The 18,214-nt window shown below is 43.6% G+C and overlaps 1 protein-coding gene across 1 annotated transcript in view; it reads right to left on the reverse strand.

Moving 5' to 3' along the window:
* The window catches only part of KNDC1 (kinase non-catalytic C-lobe domain containing 1), a 214,508-nt gene that overhangs the window by 91,823 nt on the left and 104,471 nt on the right, over positions 1-18,214 (reverse strand). The window contains exons 12-14 of the mRNA XM_068258601.1: positions 11,608-11,659; positions 7,628-7,775; positions 5,447-6,201 (exon numbers count right to left, since the gene is read on the reverse strand). Coding sequence (XP_068114702.1) covers positions 5,447-6,201; positions 7,628-7,775; positions 11,608-11,659 — 955 coding nt within the window. The remainder of the gene's footprint in view (positions 1-5,446; positions 6,202-7,627; positions 7,776-11,607; positions 11,660-18,214) is intronic.

Below are 18,214 nucleotides of genomic sequence, written 5' to 3' on the forward strand. Positions count from 1 at the left end.
ATTCTTTAGCCAATCAGCAATTACAAGAAAAACGCAAACGCACAAAAAACGCAGGCAAAAGCGCATGCGTTTTTAAAACTACAGGCACTTTAAAAACGCATGCGCTTGCGTTTTTGCCTGCGTTTTTCAGTGTGTACAGGCCCTAAAGGGATACAGTAAAGCATTTTGAAATTTTTCCTTCTCCTGCTCTGTCATTCTGAAGCCCTGCCCACCAGAGTGTCGGATCAAATGTAGCAGCTTCATCTGTCAACTTTTATGGAATGGAGATTAAGAGTTACTGGCTGGTAAGAGCTGGAGATAAATACAGAACAGTTTTACTTGATTTAGCAAATGATTTAATCTATGTGAATTGCAATTTCTTGAGGTATTTACCACACCAGTCAGTAATTTATATCAATAGTCGGTAAGATTACTTTTAAGTGCAGTAACAGGTCTAGTGAATTGGAATCAGCTTTTTTCTGCATTGCCCAGTGTGGAAATGCTTAGTGAATTGAGGCCATTGTTTAGGCAAGTGGTAATTTGGGGCTCTGGTGGCTGCCAGACTCCGAATTACATCTCCCTCCGAGTTGCGACAACTCGGAGGGGTAATAATATTTAATGCCGCCTCTGAGTTTTGCGGCAGCAGGGAGAGCCGTCATTCGACTCTCCCCGCGCTGAACTGAGCGTCACCGATATGACATGCACCCCTAAACACTAGGGAACTGTATAGGGGAGAGTTGGAGCCTCTAGGCACCAGGGATCTGTACAGGGGACGGAGGACCACCATGCACCAGAGAACTGTATAAGGGTTGAAGGGGGCCATTAGACACCAGAGAACTTTATAAGGGGGGGGGGGGGGGGGGAGGCGGGAGGTCGCCAGTAGACATTGAGGTTGGCCCACGACCAGGTCTTTGTATACGATTTCAGCCCACTTTGCATTTCAGTTTGACGCCCCTGTACTAGATGGAAGTGTCTGCCAGCGACAGACACAAGTTACAGAGAGTCATCAGATCAGCGGAAAAGATCATCGGAAAACCACTTCCCCCACTGGACCTACTCTTCAATACCAGACTACGCTCCAGAGCCTTGCGGATCGCAAATGATCCTTCGCACCCAGGCTCCCGCTTCTTCTGTCGTCTCCGTTCAGGCCAGAGGTATCGGGCCATCTACACCAGGACCTCAAGGCACAGGAACAGCTTCTTCCCCTCAGCTGTCAAATCACTGAACTCACTGGACTCACTCCCATCCCCCACAACCGAAAGAAGAGCGGCCCCTCCCTAGGCCGCTTGCTTCACTAGCTAGAATAGTCTTTTAAGCATGCCTGCACTGCAGAACTCTCCTTTTGGAAATGGCTGCTTATGTAATTACTGTACCGTATTGTATTTGTTTTTGATGGATTGCTATCTCTGGTGTGTGTCATTTTACGGTTTCCATGCCCTGCTTATGCCAAGCCCAATTCCGGGCACGACCCAGTCGTGCTTGGCGGAAAATAAATTCTGATTCTGATTCTGAAAAATTGGCCAATCATTGCCCTTTTAAAATTGGATTTGTGTACCAGGTTTTACCTATATAAAAGTAATCTAAACTTGTGTCCTCCATTTTGGGGTATGATAATTACAGTTTTAGCCACGTCTCCCAATTGGCTAACTAAGTCCCCAAAGGATCAGGACCACACACTGTAGTATAAATAGCCCAAATACTTTATTCAGTCATGGAAAATGACAGCAACATTGCTGTTGCTGTCATTTTCCATAACTGAATAAAGTATTTGAGCTATTTATACTACAGTGTGTGGTGCCAATCATTTGGGGACTTAGTTAGGTACAGGGGCGAGTATCTTTCACCCACTAAAATCATGTAGTCGTATTTCTCCACATATTAACTGGATACACTTCAATACTGCTATACTCACAGCGGCACTCTCTTCCACATCCTGGGTCTGGCCCGTTGGTGCCTGCTTGGCAGTCTGCTGCCGCTAGGGGTAGTGGCCATCTTCCCTTCTTGAGAGGCTCAGGTGCAAACCATCTCCTAAATCCCTCGCACTCAGGTCAGGGTGACAAACCAAGACTAAATCCCGTGTCCACTAGATTCTGCTGATGTTGGGGCGGTGTTACAAGTATCTAGATGTAATCAGAAGCGCTTCATAGTGTAACACAGTCAAATAGTTTAATTCCAAATGCTTAAAGAGGAGCTGTTAGGTATAAGGTCTCAGAGAAAATAAACACATATATCAGTAGCTAAAGATTGGCTGTACTTACATTACATATGCATTTCACTGTCCATGTTTGTACTTCACATAATTTTTATATAGTATTTGCAGAGAATGATGCTCCTGACAGCTCATGGCAGGTTCCATGTTTGTCTGTCTCCTATGAAGCCAAATGTGTCGTCATGTCCTGCCTGCTTCCTGATGATTCCACTCTCACAAATGCTGGTAATGAATAACACTACTGTGCAGTGAATATTAATTAGCCATGTGGCTAGGAACAAAAGCAGACTCCTGCAGTGTACTCTGCCCGAGATTTATTAGTGCTGTGAGCTAGACTGTTACATGCTGTTGAAACTTGAGCCTCACTAGCAGCCAGGGGAGGGCCCCAGAATGCTTTGCAGTATCTGTTATTCGGCTTGCGTCCTCCTTAGGAGCCTGGGAATACGGAGCCTTGCTGTCAGCAGACATCTAAAGTAAGAGAGATTTTTAACTGCAGTATTGCCTTTTTGGCTTCCTTCTAAACTGTTTAACACAGGAGAATAGAGGTTTAAATTAGCTTTTGCAGCCTGACAGTTACTCTTTAAAAGTTCTACTTACAGGAGTTAAAATCATGAATGACATAACAACAATGTGGCATCGGCTCCCTTCCCTACACGTATTCCACATTGTTGTTACGCGATTCAGGATTTTAACTCCTGTAAGTAGAATTTTTAAGCATTTGGAATTAAACTATTTGACTGTGTTACACTATGAAGCGCTTCTGATTACATCTAGATTCAGGTGAAAACCAGTTGTCAGTGGGATTCCGCACACCACATCTTCTATCAGTAATGCGATCATCAATAGCTAGTTCTTCTATAGAGCTGTATATAGTGATACCCTGCACTGATCATAGCAGGAGCATAACTTCAGTGGCCCATGCCCCCAAGCAGAAGTATGGTGGTGGGCCCTTACCACCCAGTATTATGAATGGACAGACAACATCGTAGTTGTCAGCGGTTCGGCTTCTCCTCCCCCTTCTTGTGCAGAGTAATAGCAGGGAGAGCTGTAATTTACTTAGTCCACACTGTACATTCTCCCAGGAGCTGCGCACTTTGTGCTGCCCCCTTGAGGCTCCTGATGGAATGACATGCATCAGCAGCGGGAAGATTTCAGCATGCAGCACCCAGATGCCTGGAGGAAGAGAAGACCTGTTGTATTTACCCTGCATGTGATGGGAGAAGGGGGAAGAAGTGAGAGCCTATAGTCCGTGCCCTGTTTTAGGGGTCATAAGGGCTATTGTTATGCCATTGGATCATTAGTCTGAAGCAACTGCCTGTATATAAGCATAAAATAATGATTTACCTATTCACTCACTTTGTTGAAGTGATGCATTATGGGAGTAACTTCCTTTGAATTAAGCTAAAAACTTCCAAATAAATTCTGCTGAAACAAGTAAAACTTGTACTTGGCAGGAAGGGGGAATTATAACAGCTGCCAAAGGGAGTCACAAACTGAATAAGCTGGAAGAAACATTGGGAGGAGGCTGGAGTAGCCTATTCCAAGTCATCAGAGGTAGCACATTCCTTCTGGCAGCTCAAAGGGAGAGGAAACGCAATACAGCAGCATGCAGGATGAACTGGCAAGGTCAGTGTGATCAGGGCGGAACACCCCCCTTTCAAGGGAAAAGAGGCAGCCTGCAGGAAATACAAATTTGACTTGATACTAATTGGCCAAGTTGGAAAAATTCAAAAATAATCCTATCAGGACTCCAGATGTTTTCATCATCTCATTTGTTACTGCCTAAAAAAGGAGATAATCACTCAAGGCCCGTACACACTGGCTGACTAGTGTGGCCATCGGGGATCGGGGCCCAATCCCTCAGGGATAATTACTCAAGGCCCGTACACACCGGCTGACTAGTGTGGCCATCGGGGATCGGGGCCCAATCCCTCAAGGATAATCACTCAAGGCCCGTACACACCGGCTGACTAGTGTGGCCATCGGGGATCGGGGCCCAATCCCTCAAGGATAATCACTCAAGGCCTGTACACACCGGCTGACTAGTGTGGCCATCGTGGATCGGGGCCCAATCCCTCAGGGATAATCACTCAAGGCCCATACACACTGGCTGACTAGTGTGGCCTTCGGGGATCGGGGCCCACTCCCTCAGGGATAATCACTCAAGGCCCATACACACTGGCTGACTAGTGTGGCCATCGGGGATCAGGGCCCAATCCCTCAGGGAACATCGCTGGGCTGGACTATACACACGTCAGATGTGCAGGTGACAACTTGTCCTGTTGCTATGTGGGGTGGTGAAGGGACAACGGAGTGCGCACTCATGACGTCACACGACGGGCGTGGACAAAGCAATCGGCTGAGTTAATCCACAGGGCGGATCGCAAGCCATGGTGGTCGTTTATTGGGGGATGCTGTACATACGCCGGATTATGAGGCGGTCATCATCTAAAACCTCAGTCTTCTTTGTGCACACAGCTTAATACAGTAAAACATTGGTAAAAGTTAGAGATATTTTACTACAGTTTAACCTAACCCTACTCTCACACATAATCCTCCCCCCTCCTACGCCAAACTCTAAAACCCCCTTTCCTGATGCCTAACCCTAAAACTCTCCTTCCTGACTCCTAACCCCAAAACTATCCTTCCTGACTCCTAACCCAAAAAACATCCTTTTTGACGCCTTACGCTAAAACACCCCCTTTTTTCAATTAAATTTAAAAACTATTATTAAGTACAAAAATCCAAAAATTTCAATAACTTCCTAAATTTCAAAACAATAAAAACTTAAAAAACTATAATATTCTAATGTTCTCAAAGCAAAATATATTTCAAAAACTAGAACGTTCTAATTTTCAAAACTATATTTATCGGGCACCCAAATTTATACTTTCATCGCCTAATGGCCATTATTTGCATTTTCGCCTATGGCAGCGCCCAAATCGTCCATTAGCCGCTGGCACACAAATTTCCTGCTTCCGGCTGGAAGAAGCTACAAGTAAATTAAATTCCTCTCGATTTACCTACCCTGGGTAAGCTTACATAATAAATATGGTTGACCATTACTGAAATGGGAGCAGGAGAACATTTTATGTTGCTTGAAAGTGGCAAGGAGCAGGAGACACCCGAGCGGAGCTTTGAAACTACCCCAAGCAGAAGAAAAACAATCCTGCATAAAATTCATAAAATAGTACAGCACATGGGAGAATTAAAGAGAACATTTGACAAGACACTTTGTTCAGAGTACAGATTACTTACCCATCGCCATGTCTTCAACTCCATTTTCTAAGTAGCCATCAAAAGCAAACTCATCATGTAAGAGCTGAAGAACTTTCTGAAGCGGAGTAGATATGGCTGTTCTAGAAGGAGTTTCCCCATTCACAACAGTCTCAGGCAATGAGTGAATTGACTGGCTGTCTTGACTACTCTGATACTTGTCAGAATTTTTAGAAAGTGATCTGTTAGAGATGGGTGAGGTCTCCACAGCACTCACAGGAAAGTCACTACACTTCTCAACAGCTGGACGAGGAAGACTTTCATAGTTCTCATGGTCATTATTGATGAGGTTCTGATTGCTGCTGGTGTCTGGAGCTGGCATATGATAGGTCTTTATGTTCGGAGATGCCGGCTCAGTCTCCAGAGACACACTTGGTATATGATCTGGAATACTAAGGAGGACCCTCACTAGGGTCAGGTTGCCAGTTTTCGGATCTTGTTTCAAGAGGTAATTATTTACAATTGGGCTGCCCATCAGGGTTGAAGAGTTTGAGGAGCCGGACGATGCAGCGGAGGAAACATTCTCTTTCCGGTCAGGAGAGCACTCCGATTGGCTGGGATTTTCATTCTGGGAGTTCCTGGAAGTGCTGCTGGAGGAGTTACGATTCTGGATAAGTTTATCTTCGTCCGCATGCTTCTCTATGTCAGACAAACAGATGTCCTCTTCTGGGACCCCTGGATCTTCTGCAGCAGCAATACTTGGTTTAGTCACAGGTGTCTCATTAACAATTTCATTGCTGGGATACAAAGGAAGAAAAAAAATTACTTCAGTCTGAGTCCATATATTCCAAGCACTGGATTTTCCCTTTTGCCCCCAATCAGATTCAATGTTGCTCTGAAAATGTCAGGCGCGATCTTTTAGCGATGAATGAGTGGAACTTCCTCCGCTCACGTCACTAGTTGCTGGGCAGAAGGGGAGCGGGCGGTTCGCCGTCTTCTCCCCTACGTCATGCGGCTAGTCTCCCTTCAGGTCCGCCGGGGGCGTGACCGGCTGGGACTGACTTCCACATACACGCCTGGCAAAGTGAAGCTGTTCACCGCTCTTGCAGGGCAGGCTTAGGTGAGAGTGGCAGGACCCCACTTCAAATGGTCCTATCAGACAGGCAGCAGGATAGTTCTCCATCAGGTCCACTAGGTAGGACCTGATTTGATTGGTTGTTAACGTGTAGGCTAAGCTGATTGGCTGCCAGGTGTCCATGTTTCAGATATATAAAGCAGATTGTTCAGGGTAAGATTTGTCATGCACAGCTCAGCTTGAGAAAGAGGCTAACTGCTTCGAAACATCGCTAAATTATGCTGTATGCATGTTTTAAGCAATAAAAGAGCATAAATAAAAAAAGCTTATACTTTTATATTTCTGGGGGCGCCTCCTTCCCTTCCAATCTAATTGCCAAATAGCATTCGCCACTTTCAAAGAAGGGGGCACCAAAAACTGCTATCAGAGCACAGTGGTGTTTGCTTCAGGCCACAATGCAAGTCAATGGGCTGTATCCCCTACTTTGGCTGGAGAGAATTAATGCCTGTGAATGGTGATAGCTCATTCAAGAGAATGGAGCCACTTAAGAGTAATTATGATACAGCAATCAATGCAATGGCCATCAGGGAGCAGATTCTGGACCCTTCTTGGTGTTGTAAATGTGGTGGTTAGCTTTTAAAAAGTAAGAGAAGTCATGGCTGTCTTTTTTTTTCAGATCAGGTTCTTTATAAATGTGCCCAATAGTTTTTATTTATTTTGAGTTAGGGCTGGTTCAGACGGACGCTTGCGGAGCGTTTACCGCAAGCGTTCGGACCGTCGCGGTAAACGCTCCTATTCAAGTGAATGGGAGCGTTTACACCAAGCTTTTGCGCGCTTTTACCCGAACGCGGCGTTCGGGTCCCGATTTTCGAGAGCGTTCGGGCTGCCCCTGGAAGCAACATGTAGCTTCCAGGGAGCGGCCAACCGCGACGGCTAATGTTCCCCTACGGGAAAAAAAACCGCAACCGCATCACGACGCGACCGAAGGCTACTGAAAGCCTGACCGCGCAGCCGCCACAACGCCCCCAGACGCGACGCTACGCAGACGTCCGTCTGAACCAGCCCTTACTACACCGACCGCTGATTGAGTGGCAACATTTTACTGGATGACTGGTGGACAAGTTGCACCCAAGAAAGCGCACTCATACCTGTTGACATCTGTATTCTGCAGAATAATAGGTTTAAAGTAGGTGGCTGGCGATGTAAAGGCAGCTGGCAGACTGGCATGAAGATCAGTCAGTGGAACTGGACCTTTCACTGCCATCAGCTTACTATTTGTGGCAACTGGAACAAAACCTGTGACAGAAAAAAGAAAATACAAAATAGCTGAATTTCCATGTGTGGGTAGCATTACCGCTTTCACAATACGTTTGAAATCTTTCTGGTTGCTTTGTTTCCTCTTCATAATACAGTGCTGTTCATTTACAGCGGATCCGAGATGAAAAACGAACTAGAACAAGTAACTTGTCTATATATCTTATCTAAAGTTTAGATAGTTTACACAGCAAATCTAGCTGCAAACAGCTTCAACAGAATATGATTATTTATTCCTGTGATACAATGAGGGCAGCTCTGCTCTGTTTGACACATTGTCAAAGGTTGAGGGCTGGAGATGCTATCAGCTTGCCTGTGTGTAAATTCAGTCCCCTCTCCTCCTCCCCTCTGCCTCTGAAATCTCTGGCTAGTAACCTCCTTTCCCTCCTGCCCAGACTGAGCTCCCATAAGCCCTTGCTACAGTGCCAAGGCACAAAAGGAGCTGTGGGCGAGGCTTGTTTAGTTTATAGGAAATTCGAATATTAAAACAAAACAAAAAAAGTATTTTGCTTGACATAAACAATAGGAAAGGAACACAATTATGTAATGAGTAAAAGTTTATCTCGGATCCACTTTAACAACAACTGTAAAATGAAGACTTCAGAAACAAAACAAAGCATAGTTCTATATAAACCATAAGAAAGACTCCACAACTAACAGCAATTTGTATCCGGATGCACCAAGTGATAGAAAAACTTATAATTCCAATGGTAAAATATGAATAAATTTTACCAATACCTTAACTGACTCCCAAGCTCCCTCCACATACCCACCTAACTCGTTGCCTAACTCTAACCAAAACCCCCCTCTCCCCAACCGTAACCAGCACCCCCCTGCCACAAACCCGCTTTCACCATATTACCATAAATATCAGGTGCTGCTGCAAAAATAAAAATTAATAGCGACAATAAGTAGAAGTTTGGGTGGTGGGTCCGCCCGTTCTACAAACTGCGGCTACAAATAGCGGGGCACATGCTAATGGTAGCCCCGTTATAGCCATTAACCTGAGGGCCTGGCTCAATCTTCTGTGGCGTTTCCGACACACAAATTTACTGTTTTCCGGTGTTTTGAGGACACAAATGTAAGCCTGATGTCTGTACAGGTTAAATAGCTATCTATGGTAATTCATTTTTCTGACCAAAGCTACACAGAGACAGTTGCTGGACTCTCTTCTCCTCCCTCCTCCTCTCCGCTTTGTAGATAAGCAAGTGGCTGGTAAAGGTCCTGTGTCTCTGAATCAAATCAAAGATAGCTTTATTGGCATGACCAAGATTCATTACAGGTATTGCCAAAGCAAGGGGAAAAGGGGGACAATGGCTAAGCAGTCTATGGACATTTTTTAGGTTAACAGTTCCGTTATGCTCCTCTCAGTCTGTGCCATGCTGTGACATAGTGTGCAGCGATTGTCACTGTGGATTCCTCTTCTCCCAGTTGGATATATGTTTTTCTCTCATCTTCTAGTGTGAGAAAGTCTGGGAATAATTCCAACAATGGCTTCAATTCATCAAAGGGTGTTCGATAACAAAACCCCAGTCCTTAAAATACCGCATTCGGTATTTTACACTTCACTGTGCTAATTCATCAATATTTTCCCATGTGTGGTAGAGGTTCGTTAAGTTACCGAACTACTAGGCTTCAATTCATCAAAGGCTGTTCGATAACAGCAGAGTGGTGCAGAGCAGCTTGGAATGTCCGTGTGTTGTTACAAGCTGATAACAATAGAAGGCATCCAGACATCCCTTTAGATGTAAAGGTGTTATAGTTACTGTTATTTATACTGCCTCTGCTGCTCTGAATCTGTCGATCAGTCTTTCTTAACATTTTATTTATTTGCCACAACGTAGATGAACTTCCTGGAGACATTACAAATGCCATGCTTGGTGATTTCACCACCAGCATCTTTGCATTATCAAACAGGGCCTGAAAGGGTTACACCACCGAAGGGAATCTGGGGATATATTTTGACCCGTTCTCTCTGCTCACTGCTTGGGGGGTCTGAAAGCTTGTGTGGAGAAGCCTGTGTGACCTATCAGCACCTATCAGTGGCACTTGCAGGAGAACAGGGGCTGTTTCTATTGGCTGCCTGCTCCTGCTAATCATGAAAACATTCACACAGAAGGCTTTCGAAGCCTGTAAAGACAGGGGAGAGCTGGAGATAAACACCGAATGTGTTATCGAATGTGGGAACCTTGATGAATTAACATTTGTTGAGCACATGTCGGTAATTTATCTCATTGCTGTGTCATTTCAGCTTCTCATTCGGTAACAGCTTTGATGAATTAACATTTTCTAAAGCGCTTCGTTAAGTCAGCTGTTTTCAGCATTACCGAATGCGGTAATGCTTGATGAATTGAAGCCAAGGTCTTAAAGTAAGTGTCCCTGGTTGCAGTATATTTGGGGCAGTGCAGTAGAAAGTGGCTTTCATCCTCAAGGGTCTTCTGCTCACAGTGTTGGCATAGTCTCTCCTCCCTGGGTTTGTACGTCTGTCTGTGTCTCCCAGACTCTATTTCGAGGTTGTGAGCACTCAATCTGTCGACACTCAGAATTTTCCTCTCTTGAGAGTTTTGCAGCTTTTCCAGGTATGGGGTCATTTTATATTCTCTTTGTAGAGACTGGTATATGGTTAGCTTTTGTGAATGTGGGCTCTAACTATATTGTGTTTTTGTGACACAAAAGTCTCTACATTGCCCTGAGTAGTAAATAAAGGTTGTGTGATAGGAACCAAAAGTAGGGCCACCAAAGTAATGATGTTAATTTGAGTAACTACAGAAAACGGAAGCGCTGTACAGACATTAGACCTTTGTTGATTAGAATGACCGTACACATTCACGTGTCACCATCCAAGGTGACAATCTGATCCCTCTCATCCATGTGTTCAGAAAGAACAATAAGGCACTTTTTCAGCCATTCCTTTACTCTTGGGCTTCCTGCCCTGTCAAAGATAGTTTACAAGTCTGGATGGGCATTGAAATAAGGCGGCTATTGGATGTGTAGTACAATCACATGACCCCCATACACCAACTTTACCATTCGGTTCCCCGTAGATTTGAACACTGATCCTTAAATCAGAGGTGTCAAACTCAAGGCCCATGGGCCAAATGCGAACCTCCATGCCATTTTATGTGGCCCTTGAGAGCTTCAAATGTCCGTAATTGTAGGCGGCAAAAGAACAATAGCACACTGCCTTCCTACCCAGAGGAGTCGTGTTTCTGACTGAAAATTGTCAGGGGTGCAGCAATAACCCACAGATTATATATTACGGTATATTATTCATCTCGTATACACTTTAATCCCACTTTAACTTAAAGGGATACTGTAGGGGGGTCGGGGGAAAATGAGTTGAACTTACCCGGAGCTTCTAATGGTCCCCCGCAGACATCCTGCGCCCGGGCAGCCACTCACCGATGCTCTGGGCCCGCCTCCAGTTCACTTCTGGAATTTCAGACTTTAAAGTCTGAAAATCACTGCGCCTGTGTTGCCGTGTCCTCGCTCTCACTGACGTCACCAGGAGTGTACTGCGCAGACACAAACCATTCTGGGCCTGCGCAGTATGCTCCTGGTGACATCAGCGGGAGTGAAGACACGGCAACGCAGGTGCAGTGATTTTCAGACTTTAAAGTCTGAAATTCCGGAAGTGAGCCGGAGGCGGGGCCGGAACATCGGTGAGTGGCTGCGAGGGCACAGGATGCCTGCGGGGGACCATTTGAAGCCCTGGGTAAGTTCAACTCATTTTCCCCCGACCCCCCTACAGTATCCCTTTAAGCTCTTTTACAAGCCTGGATTACAACAGAGACTAATTTAGACATCTCAATACCTGAAGACTCGGACATCTGAGAAGCGTCAGCTAATTCAGAAGATGGTCGAGCCTGTGTGATCAAAATCAGAACACAAAAATTACACACTTTTGGCTTACAGTTAAAACGAGGGCATACTTATGCTTAAAAATTACTTGAGGTCAAAATTACATGTTACAAAAAGGACATCCGAGGTGAAAATAAACTGATGAGAAAAACAATTGTATCTATCCTCATTCTCCTAAAATGACTTTTTTTTTTTTAGATATTCCAGTTTTATTTTATATTTAAATCTATTTTTTATGCTTTTACTGTTTCATTGTCTCTGCTCAATGCCACCTTCACTAAAGTATGCCAGAGCTCAAACCTATGAATTATTGACCCTATTTATCTCTTTCCTGCTCTCAGAAGCAATGTATTGAAAGTGTTTTATGGCTGTAATTACTTATCAGTGAGGGTTATACTTTAGTCTGACCCAGTCTGACCCGGGCAGAAACTGTTACTTGCATACCTGATTTTTACCTTTTTCAGACAGAGAAACAAAAAAAAAGGAACACAGCCTAGTTATTTGTGTGCTTGGCATTGTACATACAAGTCTATCTCATCATGTCACCTCAGTTGTCCTGAGGTGTGTGTGTGATGGGGGGGGGGGGGTGATTTAAATACATACCTGTTGTCTTCCGGGAAGGGCAGAAGTCATGTTCCCGAAGTCTGCCAAAGCTCTCAGGAAACTTTCAAATGTGTGTCCCGGCCCGCCCCCAGCTCAGCTGGCACCAATAAGGCCACAGCTGCTGAGCCGGGAACGTGGCCACGCAGGAGAGTGTGGCCAGAGCCTCGGTGGAAAGTTTAAAAAAAAAAGTGCCTGTCTCTGAGGGGGGCCGAGTGATTTCCTGCCTGGAGGGAAGAAGTCAGGATAGGTGAGTATTTCACTCTGCGACTTCCTCTCCATCCCCACCATTTAGACGAACCCTTATTTTGACGACGAGTACAGTTTAACTGTGCTTAAGACGTCTGTAAATAAAATAGGAACTGTAGTGAAAATACCATTCATTTATAAATTATTTAGTCAGTGTTAGCCCATTGTAATCTCTCTACTCTCCCGGATTTACTATTTTATCACAGGTGGTGACCTCTTTAGCCTGGTCAGGTGATCTCTGCAGAATGTTTGATTCTGAGAGTTCCAAAACCAGTACAAATAATACCTGGTCTCCCAGAATGCTCTGGGGGGAGGAAATTCACATAGCATAAAGGGAACCTAAACTGAGAAGGATATGGATTTTTCCTTTTAAAATAATACAAGTTTCCTGACTCTCCTGCTGATCCTGTGTCTCTAATACTTTCAGCCACAGCCCCAGAACAAGCATGCAGATCAGGTGCTCTGAATGCAGTTAGACTGGATTAGCTGCATGCTTGTTTCAGGTGTGCGATTTAATTGATTTAATTCATTTTTAATAATTCCTTTTTTTGTATAGCGCTCTTCTGTTGGACTCAAGGGGCTTGTGAGGCAGCCATAAGAGCGCACTAAGTAGGCAGTAGCAGTGTTAGGGAGTCTTGCCCAAAGAACCCTTACTGAATAGGTGCTGACTTACTGAATAGGAAGAGCTGAGATATGAACCCAGGTCTCCTGTGTCAGAGGCAGAGCCCTTTACCAGTACACCACCCAGCCACTACTGCAGCCAGAGAAATCAGCAGGACTGACTGCCACCCAGAGATCTCATTTGTAAACACAGGATGTTAAACAACAACTGAAGCGAGAGGTATATGGAGGCTGCCATATTCATTTCCTTTTCAGCAATACCAAGTTACCTGGCAGCCCTGCTGATCCTCTGCCTCTAATACTTGTAGCCATAGGCCCTGAACAAGCATGCAGCAGATCAGGTGTTTCTGACATTATTGTCAGATCTGACAAGATTAGCTTCATGCTGGTTTCTGGTGTGATTCAGACACTACTGCAGCCAAATAGATTAGCAGGGCTGGCAGGCAACTGGTATTGTTTAAAAGGAAATAAATATGGCAGCTTCTCACTACAGTTGTCCTTTAACAATATATCCGCTTCCATGAAAGCAGGAAATAGACACTGCAAATTGATTGCAGGACTTGTATCCGCTCTAACAAAGGAATGTTTTTCTTTAAAGGTTATTATGCTGTTGCATATCTTATAGAACAGAGAGGAAGTTCTGAGGTCATGAGCGCTTTAAAGAGACACTGAAGCAAAAAAAAAATGATATAATGAATCGGTTGCGTAGTACGGATAATTACTAAAACAGTAGCAAAGAAAATATTCTTATTTTTATTTTCAGTTATATAGTGTTTTTTATAACATTGCATCATTTTCTAATATTTGCAGTTTACACACTACTCAGTATTCTAAATGTTTTTACAGAGCAGTCTTATGAACTATTGACCTGGGGAGAAAAAGTCTCTCTGGGGAGAATACAATGACTGACAATTGAGAGAACAAGCTTCAGAAGACAGAGCTCTCTGCAACTTTGAAAGTAGTGGAGCTCAATGGCTTTTTTGCATAGATAACAACTGGAGTTTCTGAACTCTTCCTGTACTGGAAACAATATTGGACTTATATCTCTGCTCCTAATGTTTTATTTCTCAGCTGTACTGCACATACAAATCATCATATTTTTTTTCCGCTTCAGTGTCTCTTTAATGGACTCTCTACACTCCTCATCTTCCTTCTACAGAGGTACTGATGACTTCTGCAAACACTGAGTTCAGGAACACTGGCTTCTGATGACTCATTTTGTAATGTAGAAAACAGCAGAGACAAGTTTGTGTTCTTACTTTTAACATAGAAGTAAGCACACTGTATTGTAGATCAAGGCCTCTCAAACTCTATACATGCATTTAAAGGGGGCTTAGATGCTTTCCTTGCGTTGAAAGACATCCATGGCTACAATTACTAGGTAATGCCCAATGATGTTGATCCAGGGATTCTATCTGATTGCCATCTGGAGTCGGGAAGGAATTTTTCCCTTTTGGGGCTAATTGGACCATGCCTTGTAAGGGTTTTTTCGCCTTCCTCTGGATCAACAGGGATATGTGAGGGAGCAGGCTGGTGTTGTACTTTGTACTGGTTGAACTCGATGGACGTATGTCTTTTTTCAACCAAAATAACTATGTAACTTATTGTAAGCAGACTTAAAAAAACACATACTTTAAAGCAAGTGTGTAATGAGAGATAAATGGAGACAGCTATTGCTGACTTCCTGTAGTGCTGCTTGCTGAAGAACCTTGAGCTGTATGAGTCACTATGCAGAATAACAAAAATCTATTAACCCTTCGCACTCTCACATGCAAATGTTCAAACAAATGCATTTACAGATTCACTCATCCAGGCACAACTGTTATCCCTACAGCTAAGTTAAAAGCCGGGGTTTTAGTTCACAGAAGAATGTATTCTTATGCTTAGTCACCTATACTGCGCAGAAGTACCCAGGTAAACATAGGTGTCCTAACTCTGGCCCTGTAACATGCATAGTGCAGACATGCAAGCATTCATTGCATCAAACCTATCAATGGATTAGGAGCACACATCCTGACGTCCTCTACTGGGACAGATAGTGCATCTTACCCACTGAGCCGCCGGACCCTGTCAAGTACTCTTCCCCACTGCTCCGCAAGGCCCCTGCACAAGTAGCTGCATTAATCTCTCACCTGTCCCGGCGGGCGGCAGCTGCACCTTCAGCTACACTGTCTGCCTGGTTTCTAACAGCTATAGGAGATGCCATGTGTGAAGATAGCATCTAGGACTTCTGTAAACTCTTTGACGCTCATTGTGCAATCTACACACACCCTCTGCTGATCAAAAGCTTTTTGTTTTCTCTACGCTAATATGAGTGATAAAATTAATAGTCCTTATCTGCCTGAAATTTCTGTGGCCGGTCGAGCAGGCCCTGGAAGTAGGAGGAAATAGGGTAATAAAGGCTTATGCTAAACCTTTAAAGTGAACCAGAGACGAAGCACCCTCATGTATTTTACCATATATATCAGTGGGAACATTAGAGAAAACGCCTACCCTGCTCTCTGTTTCATTCTTCACTGCTCAGCCTGCTTCTTCTTAGCCCTGATACAATCCCCGACTTAGCATTCAGTCTGGCTTTGCTCAGGAATCATTATAGCTGAGGCATTATAGCAGAGCCACAAGGGGGCAGGCTTGGGCGTGAAAAGACATCAGAAAAGACAGTCTCCGCTATAATGATTCCTGAGCAAAACCAGACTGAATGCTAAGTCGGGGATTTTATCAGGACTGATAAGAAGAAAGCTGAACAGTGAAGAATGAAACAGAGAGAGTAGGTGTTTTCTCTAATGTTCCCCCTGATATATATGGTAAAATACATGAGGGTGCTTTGTCTCTGGTTCCCATTAAATGTAAAATAAGAGGTACAATTTTTTTAAATGAATCACATTGTTGGCATGCATTTTTAATGTGCTATATAGATGCACTGGGTGCCAAACATGGTGCGCTTGGTTCACTTTAAGTTTGCCCCAGGGACCCTAAAACTGATCCTGGATGAGAATGAAAGAAACTAGTATTTTAATTACAGTAAATATGTATATCCTGAGTCAAAGGTAAAAGATTCATCACCGCTCCTGTGTGGTGACAGGACCTGCTAATTTCTAATGACATACATGTAATCTAGACATAACACTGAGGATGTGGCTATGCCCTTCAAGCTACAGTTAAAGAGAAACTGTAACGTAATTGAACTTCATCTCAATCAGTAGCTGATACCCCGTTTCCCATGAGAAATCTTTTCTCAAACGGATCATCAGGGGGGTCTGAATGGCTAATATTGTGGTGAAACCCCTCCCACACAGTGTGAGGTCAGCAAAGCAAGCAACATCTCCTTCCACTGACATCACCTGCCAGCAGTAAAAATGTCACCACGTGATAAAAGTCAGAATGTAAATCAGGGAGAGGAAAGTTTTTACAATGGGCAAACACTGACTAAATCATTGATAAATAATTATTGTAAAATGGAGCATTTGTTTATTATATTATTTTCACTGGAGTTCCTCTTTAATTGTAATTGTTGTAATTAATGTTTTGTTCATAGAATTACTCTATTACTCTATTCTAAGTGTACATTAGGTGTGATTAAAATGGTGCCCCGATTATTGCACGTCACCTTCAGCATATGCAGTAAATATGGGCATTGTGTGACTATACTGATGGAAAACTAGCTGCAGTATTTCATCATTGCTGCTTAAAATGTGTACTTCTCTCTTTTGTCCTCACTTGCAAGTTGTCCATCACTTTGGACTTCATATCCATATGCTGATTGCATTCAACACATTTCATATAAAGTGTAACTTTTAATGCATTTGTTATGTGGCGTTTGGTTTGCTGCATTTTATATGGGGGGAAATGTATGCTGTATTTCTTATGTGGTGTAATGTTTGCTGCATTTCTTGTATAAGGTTTGCTGCATTTCTTGTGTGGCATAATGTTTGCTGCATTTCATGTGTGGCATAATGTTTGCTGCATTTCTTGTGTGGCATAATGTTTGCTGCATTTTGTGTGAGGCGTAATGTTTGCAGTATTTTGTGTGAGGCGTAATGTTTGCTACATTTTATGTGTGGGGTAATGTTTGCTGCGTTTCTTATGTGGGGTAATGACGGCTGCATTTATTATTTAATGGTCATAATAGCTTCAATTTGCCATTTTGGGGTTATTGTTGTACCATTTGCAATTTTGTGTGGCTCATGATTATTAAATCGCATGCCAATACATGAACCAAAAGAAACACGACAGGAAAATTTATATAGTTCACTGGCCACTTTATTAGGTACTAGTACTGAGTTGGACCACTTTTTGCCTTTAAAGAGGAACTTCAGCCTAAACAAACACACTGTCATTAAGTTACATTAGTTATGTTAATTAAAATAGATAGGTAATATAATCTCTTACCCACAATGTTTTAAAAGAACAGGCAAAGGATTTTGATTTCATAAGGGCAGCCATCTTTTTGGTTGAAAGGAGGTGACAGGGAGCATGAGACACAGTTCCAACTGTCCTGTGTCCTGATCACCCCTCCCAGTTGCTAGGCAACGTGAACAACAACATAGGAAATCCCATCATGCTTTGCACAGCATCAGGGGAAAAAAGCCCGTGCAGTTTTCTTTGATGGGGCGGAGCTTAGCTAAAAATGCAGCTAAAAATGAGAATTATATAAGAAAAAGAACGTTCTGATGCTGTGAAACTGTTAAAGAAACACCAAGCCTTTTCAGTTCTGCTGAGTAGATTTTAAGTCTGGAGGCTCACTGTAAGGAATGCTATAAAGTTATGCTATATAGTTCCAGAGATTTTGGTCCGTATTGACATGATAGTATCATACAATTCCTGCAAATTTACTGTATCAGCTGCATATCCATGATATGAATCTCGACATCATCATGGTGGAAACACTGGTTTATTATGTGTGTGTGGTTTTTTTTTTTTTGGGGGGGGGGGGGGGAGCGCTGCCTTATTGCATGTTGCCTTTTTGTGTGTGGGGGGAGGGGGGGGGGAAATGTAATCTAATTATCTTAAGGGTCACTTTGCATAACTGTTTTGGGAGGAAACTCTGTCCCACTGCCTTCGAGTTACACTGCTGCATTACAGTTGGCTCT

This window comes from Hyperolius riggenbachi, chromosome 10, assembly GCF_040937935.1.
Source record: "Hyperolius riggenbachi isolate aHypRig1 chromosome 10, aHypRig1.pri, whole genome shotgun sequence".
NCBI classification, from domain to species: Eukaryota; Metazoa; Chordata; class Amphibia; order Anura; family Hyperoliidae; genus Hyperolius; species Hyperolius riggenbachi.